This window comes from Frankliniella occidentalis, unplaced genomic scaffold, assembly GCF_000697945.3.
Source record: "Frankliniella occidentalis isolate FOCC.00 unplaced genomic scaffold, Focc_3.1 Scaffold1216, whole genome shotgun sequence".
Taxonomy (NCBI): domain Eukaryota; kingdom Metazoa; phylum Arthropoda; class Insecta; order Thysanoptera; family Thripidae; genus Frankliniella; species Frankliniella occidentalis.
The window spans coordinates 19,510-26,888 of NW_026268320.1; the positions used below are offsets into that span (position 1 = coordinate 19,510).

A 7,379-nucleotide genomic window follows, 5' to 3' on the forward strand; every position below is an offset into this window, starting at 1 on the left:
GCCCCGCCCCGCGTGCTCCACTGCTCAAGCCACGAGGTCCGGCGGCGCTAGAGCCCCGCAGCCATCATGCGCGGGCCGCATATCTGCCCCGACTTGATCCTCCTGCTGGACTGCGCTGGGGCCAGGGCGGGAAGAGGGAAGGCGCAGGTTGGTCGGAGGGCTCGCTCCTCCTGGCTGTGTGCCAGTGCGCCCAACGGGGAGGCGAGGCGGGGTGGGGAGGACACTCGGACACTCCATGCACCTGCGGCCTGGGCCGGCGACCAAATAACAACTCGTTGAAATAAGTGTTTCTTTGTTTTACACTCCTGTAGAAATCCGTCCGTTAGTGCAAATGAGTGTTTCGTTTGCGCAGTTTTCACTTTCTCCAAAATGCCGCCGCACCGCCAACTGTAAGGAGACCGTTTCGAAACAAACGGAAAACCGCCGGCGGTTACAATTTCTCATCCGGGCGGTGGTGCTGTATCCCTTCGATATTTATGCGTCCCAACGCGCGCGGCGCGCCCGACGCCCCTCCCCCGCTCCGCGCCGGGTCTATCTCGGGGCCTGACTCGCCGGACTTGGGCCGGGCAGGACGCCGCTTATCTTGTGCTTGGCGAGGGCGGCCCCGGCCCCACCCGGCCAACAGGTCGATAAGGGCGTCCCGTCCCGTCCCGCTGCCCCGCCCCGCCGTGGACTCGAGGAGGGTCGGGACGAGCAGGACACGCACAGAGACGACGCCCCTTCCCTCGCCCGGCCTCAGCCCGCGCGCCTCGAGTGAGATGCCGGATCGGATGCTGCTGATCGTCACGGGCTCGGAGCAACATAACGAAATGTCTCTCGGCCGCCCGCCCCACCTTTACCTCCGCAGCCGTCGTACTGCTCTTGCCCTTCCGAGTGGAGCGGGAGCGTCATTTCGGACGGGCCGCGCCACGCCGCGCCACCGCGGGCTCGCTCGGACGAAAGGTTGATTGCGCTGATGGCAGGTTGAGAGTTATAATACAGTTCCAGTTTGGAAACAGCAACGACGTGCCTTTGGACCGCCTTTGGCCCATGCTGCCCAGTTAGGCCCTACCTCTCTGCGCCCACCAATTTATTTCGGCTTGCGAACCGAACTACACACCGGCCGGCCCGGGGGCCCCGCCTTGCCTCCGGTGGTATAGGAGTCAGTAAGTGGGGGCAGAGCCCCGGGCGGGGCGGGGCGGGGTGGGGCCGGGGCTGCAGCTTCGTGTAATGAATTGACCATATACAACAACGCAGCCACATCATTTGTACTGCGGGGTCTCCGGGCTGGAATGTGTGCGCTGTGCGCAGCCATCCGTGGCCCCTGCTCGTGCTGCTCCGGCTCGTCCGCGGCCGGGCCGGCTGGAACACCTGGTCACCCTACCCTATCTCGCCCCGCCACGCCACGCCTCGCCTAGGCCCGGGCCGCGCGCGCCCGGAGTGAGCCCTCCCGCCTCCCGCGCCGTCATCCTTTTAGCATTTTGGGTGGCCTGTATCGGTCACGGCGCGCGAGAGCAGTTCTCTCTGTGGAGAAATAACCCCGGGTCGGGCCGGGCCGGGCGCGGCGCGGGTCGTGCCCGACAACAAGTCTGTTTCCGGCCGGCCCGGCACTTGATACCCGTAGCGACGCACGCGGGGCGGGGCCGCCGGGGCGGGGCGGGGCCGCCGGGGCGGGCCGTGGGTGAAATCATAACGGCCTGATGTGGGGCTCTGCTCGCTGCTCGCTCTCGTCGCCCGCGGGCCCGGCCCGGCCCGGACGGACACTCTGCCTGCGCCGCCCCGCCGGACACTGCACAGCGCCACGCGCGGGTACACTTACGCACAGGAAAGTGACGGGGCCTGCAACCGCCGGGGCGAGCCGCACACGGTGCTGCAACGGCCTCCTCCAGCCCGCGGCGGCCCCCGGCGGCCCCCGGCCATGCGCGCCGCTTGTTTGTATTTCCCGTTTAATTACATCCCGTCCTGGACATGGCCTCCGGCGGCCTTCCCTTCTTGCGCCGCCGCGTCCGTCGGTGGCGTCCTCGTCGCGGCTACGCTCACTTTCCGGGAGGGAGGAGGACGCCGACGTCGACAGTCACCGTATGACTAGCAGGTCCAGTACCAGGCCGTGGATGAAGGCGACAAGAGCAACAGTTTATCCTCGGAGCTTTGCTCTCTGAGGGAGGAGAGGAGCGCGCACTGTAAGCCCCGCCGGGAGGGGACACGGCGGCCCCGGCCCCGCGAGGGCGACGCGCTTGGCTGACTAATACCGAGCTTGTGCTCGCGCGGGGCCGAGCGGCGCCCAGCGGCGGGCTGCTCAGACTTATGGCTACATTGTGAGGACACCCTGCTGGCTGCTGCCCGCGCCCCATGAGTGAGGGGCAGAGCCCGTGCTGCCAACGGGCCGCGTGAAAACACCGGCTACGGCAAATAAACACTGCACCGCTCCCCACAGGCAGGCTCGCCGTTGCCAGCGAGCACGTTTTGGTTTGTGACACTCGGTCATTGTTTTGTCCCCACGATGCGTTATTGCGCCTGGCTTGCTGCTAGCTGCTTGCTAACGCATGCGTGGACCGAGGATGCCGGGCCGGCCGAGTCAGCGAGGGCTTCAGGCTTCACGGTCCAGGGCACTAGGCTTGAATGTGAGGCAAGCATCCTGGGCCGTTCACGGCTCCGCCACGCCCCGCTGCTCCCCCTCGTGCACAGGAGAGGAGCCCGGACCGGGCGGGCCTGCTCGGGCGCGGCGGCCCCCAGTCCCAGGGGGCTCTAGGAGGAGGAAAACCGTGGCAAATCCGACTCGATCCCGTCGTGTTTTTATTTGGTGTGGCGCGGTCCCGGGCCGGCCGGCCCCTCCGACACGTCGCTCCGGCCCGCCGGGGCACGTGGGACGTAATAGGCTGTAAACTGTCTCGGGGAAGAAGAAGAAGTCAGAGACAGAGAGAAGTGGACTGCGGGAAAAGCCAGCGAGGAGGGATTGACGTCAAAATTAAACCAGCCTCGCGCTTGCTCCAGGCCAGAGCAGCGCAGAGCAGTCCGGCCGATTCCATTTCGATTTCACCGCGATCGGCAGGTTCGGAAGCAGGCTCCGCTTATCTGATTGTCGCGGCCGCGGCCCGGCAGCGATGACTATCTCTGCCCCCGATGGCTTTCTCATTACCGTCTCTTTCCACCTTGTTGCAGATGAGCCAGTGACCCAATGCGGAGGCGCCATGGCCAGCTCCAGTCCGGGCGCCGTGGCGGCCGGCCCCGACCCGGCCGGGGTGGGCCCCAGGCCCGCAGCCCCGGGGGGCTCCGTCGGCGGCCCCATCGGGGGACCCGCCGCGCAGCTGAGGGCGGCGGCCGCTCGCGGGGAGCTGCAGGAGGTGGTGCGGCTGCTCGGAGAGGGGACCAAGCTGCTCCCAGATGAGGTGAGTTAAATTGTTTACTTTCCTTTTGGGTTGTCACATGTTAAAAGATGAACAGAGCAGAGGCCCATACGTCAGGAAAAATACTGGAACGGCGCAAACACAGCGTCCATGTACTCGTTTGTAGTAGTATTGTTTTAAGGCAGTACTTTCGTCGTGGCTTCTCAAATGACAGTCTCCGACCGCGCGACGTCCTCCGGACACGAAACAGATAAAGCCGTGAAATGAAATAAAAGGAGAGGGAAGAACGACCCCATAGCGGCCGAAAACCACCACGTGGTCGTCGTGGATGACGAGGATGCGAGCGTGGAGCACGGCTAGGGCCAGGGGGCCCCCTTTGATGTGGCGGGGGCGTGTCGGGGGGACCACCCAGGCTGCGGGGGCCCAGGGCCCGGGCCCACCGGCGTGCTGCAGCAGGGGCCCACCACCGCACCGATACCGGCCCTCCCGCTGCGCCCGCGCGCCCAAGGTCGCTCGCGGTCCAGCCGCGTCAGTCCCTGCCCCTGCAGCATCCCTGCAGTGGCCCCGGGGGCTGCGAAAGAGTTGCTTGGCCGATTCTGCACGTGCAATTATCCACATTAAGGAGCTTCGGGCCGCTGGCGTGCTGGCGCATGCTCCCCCCTATCCCCCCTCTCCCTCTCTCTCTCCTCCGCGACTTAATTGTGCATAACTGCAGCGGCTAGCGCTAGCGCGGAGCGTCCGAGGCAATTTGCATTCTGGACAAAGTAATCGCCTCATCTGCTGCCTTCTTTTCTAATATTCCCCCGTCGAGGCGGCCGCCTATGGGCCTCCCCGCCGCCCCCTGCGCCGCCCGTCCAGGGCCCCGGCGAGCACGAAGGTGTGAAAGTGAGATGCGATTGCGCCAGGGCAGCACCTGCACCTGCCAGAGAGCCGCACCGGCCGCACCTGCAGCGGGGCGGCGACCAGCCGGCTTCATACTCCATTGAAGATGGAAGCTCTAAAATATCGTGAACACGGCGGCCTCGCCCCGTCCGCCGCGCAACAGCGGCCCCGCAGCGCCGCGGTCTGCAGGGTGCGTAACGCGAGCTCCGCACCGCACCGCATTGCCGAAACCCGGCCGAGTGCCGCACGTCGGGCCGCGCCAGCCGCACAGAGCGCCGTGCGGCTCATGCTGCTCATGCAATCGCGGGCTGCCTCTGCGCGCCTCGCTCGCACGCACGCGCGGGTGGCGCAAAGGGGCGGCAGGGCCGAGGGGCCACAAACGAACCCAAACCGATCGGACTGAAACGCAGCTCGCTCGCGTGACGGGCCGTGTGTTGTAGGGATACACGGCTATCCTGTGTCGTCCGGCTCAGCTAGAAATGCCTGAAAATTGAATCAAATCAAAGTTTAGTTTCAAACGAAAAACCCGGAACGCTACAACCGAGCCATCCACCTTGAACCGAGCGCCCTTCGGCTATACACAGGCGAAGAGGGAGGAAGAGGGCACTTTGTCTTCTGGTAGAGACAGTCTCGGGGGCTGTCTTGAAAGGTTGTAAGCCCTGTTTGTGCTTATTGGGAATGGTTTCAGGTTGCAGCAGCAGCGGATGCATTCATCCGTGGGCGCGAGATCAGGGGCAGGGGTGGTCAAGGCTGCCTGGAGACTTCAACGCACGCGCTGCACAAGCTAGGCGTGATTATCGCCCCCGCCACACAGCCCGATCGGCTGGGCCAGAGAGGAAAAGGGTCACTCCCTTTCGACCGGTGGGGCCAACATGCCGCCGCCGGGACTCGATTCTTATCACGACTCGGCTGTTTGGCGGTGGCGTCGCTGTTCGGCGGCGCGGATTTCGCAACGAACCCGCGGAGATATACGCCGCGGCTCCGCGCTCAGCAACATAGATAGAGAAGGGATTTATGTGGCGACGGTCAGTCTTTCTAGGCCAAGGTGCGGGTGAACCTAAATCCTAAATGAGTGTACCCGTTCAGAGAGTAGTATATTTGCCCCTGTGATTTCCCCTTTTACTTTTTTGTTGTTGCTTATCGTTGGTCGTCCGTCTGCTCCCAGGAGGGCCGCACGGCGCTGCACTTCTCCGCCTCGGCGGGCCACGCCGACATCGCCGCCGCGCTCATCATCGCCGGCGCGGGCGTCAACGCCACCGACTCGGTAAGCCACCGCCCCCGCGCCCTCAGCGCGGCGCCCTCCGCGATGCGATCTCTGCCTCATTGTGACGCAGCACTCTTCAGCTCGGCTGTCGCCGCCGGCCACCTCTCTGGGCGCATACCATTCCCACGCCCTCGCCCGAGGGGACCAAACTCGACGAAAACGCGACCAACCACCAAACTTAAATTTTAAAAATCCAACTTTTTGACTTAAACAGAAAATCTTTCACATTATAATGCACAGGCCAATACTGTACATGTTTGTTTGTGAGTTTATTTTTGAGGCTGGGGACAGAGGGCGCAGGTTATTCACCTTACTTTACCAGTCAGCAATGAGCGCTCCTCACGAGAACCTCCCGCGATGTCGCAATAATCCACGCCAGTCAGGGCGCAGGCCGGCTGCCATCGTGCAGCGCTCACCGTACTCCACTCCTGGGGCCCTCCTTCGGCAGGACGCTATGGGGCCCTGGGGCCCTCATCCCCAGCCAGGCTGCAGAGTGTTTGTCCCGCCTCCCCGGCCCCGGCCTGGGGCGGGGTCCCCTGCCGACGTGTCGGGCCGGGCCGGGCGGGGACGCGTGGGCAAACAGACCGTCTCCAGCGGAGGTAATGTCTTGATGACAGTGGTCCGGCCCGGGCGCGTTGTCACCGCTGTCGCCCCGGGCCCCGGGCCGCGCCCACCTCGCACGCACCGGTTGGTGCCATATGCCTCGGGGGCAATACGTGCCGCCGCACCACCGTCAAGCTAGAGTGTTGTTCAGCAGACTGGACCACCGCGGATAATCGATGTTAGGTTGCCTTGCCTCTCATGTTCTGTTTGGGAGGAAGGGCGCCGTGCGGGTAGGCAGTCCCGTGCAGCGCTCCGGCCCGGCCGGGCTGCCTACCCCGAGGGAGCTCTGCGCGCCCACCGCGCCCCGGCGCCTCCAGGCTCATCCGCCTCTCCGGCGCTCTCTAGTTTCTCCTCACGTGCTGCCGGGGGCGGCAGGCCGGTGCAGGCGTGGCTCGGCGTGGCTCGGCTCCTCCAGTTCCGTTTTCCAAGTCCAACCCTCGCTATCCGCTCCGCATCCCCGGCTATTTTAGTTGGCAGCGGTCCCACAGCGTGCTCTCGCTCCCGGCGCCAATCCTCGCCACGGAACGCCCCGCCGCTCCCCACCATGCCCCGCCACGCCCCGCCACGCCCCGCCACGCCCCGCCACGCGTGCGATGGCGCATAAATTTCTCTTCGACATGCTCCTCCGGCAGCGGCAGCCTCGGCGGCAGCCCAGTGCCCCAGAGGGACTCTCCCTCCCTCCCGCCACTCCGGCCATCTGTCCGCAGAGTTAGTTATTGGCTGTGGCTTATTGGCCCGTCCTGACGCCCCTTCCCCTTCTCCTGTCTCTTCCGCTCGCTCTCCTTCTCGCATTGTGGAGTGACAGAGACGATCGCGCGAGGAACCATTGGCCGGGAATGTGTTTTTGTCACCGGCTGATTCTTTTTTTTTTCTGCCCCGCTTGGTCCTCGCTATCGGAATGTCATGGCGGCCTTCTCTTGCTGGTCGATATTCGCGGAGGAATTCCTGGCGGGGCCGGGCAGCTGACCGGGGATCACCGGCAAGGGGGAAAGGGGGAATAGACTGGTGTCGGTTTAGTTCAGAGCCGCGCGGAAGTGTGCAGCCATGGACGTCGGGCCGGCTGGCCGATGGACGAACAGAGACAGGGGAGGCGCGATTTGTCGAGCAGAGCGTCTTCCTGTCTGCCTGCTTGTCTGCCAGACACGGCTGCCTCCACGACGCACCGCTTTTTTCATTCAAATTCTTGTCGTCCCGCCGCCGCCGTCCGCGACCTGCCGTGTGCAGCGGCGCGGTCTGGCTGGCCTGGTGCAGCGTGTTGAATGCTGAGCGGCGCCGGTCAGGACTATCCCCGAGGGTACCCTCGCCCT

At 64.9% G+C, this 7,379-nt stretch overlaps 1 protein-coding gene across 1 annotated transcript in view; it reads left to right on the forward strand.

The window, feature by feature from the left end:
• The window catches only part of LOC127751822 (ankyrin repeat domain-containing protein 54-like), a gene marked incomplete at its 3' end in the record, with an annotated part of 24,852 nt that extends 19,383 nt beyond the window's left edge, over nt 1-5,469 (forward strand). Inside the window, exons 2-3 of the mRNA XM_052275937.1 lie at nt 3,139-3,365; nt 5,371-5,469. Coding sequence (XP_052131897.1) covers nt 3,168-3,365; nt 5,371-5,469 — 297 coding nt within the window. The remainder of the gene's footprint in view (nt 1-3,138; nt 3,366-5,370) is intronic.
• Nucleotides 5,470-7,379: the final 1,910 nt, after the last annotated feature.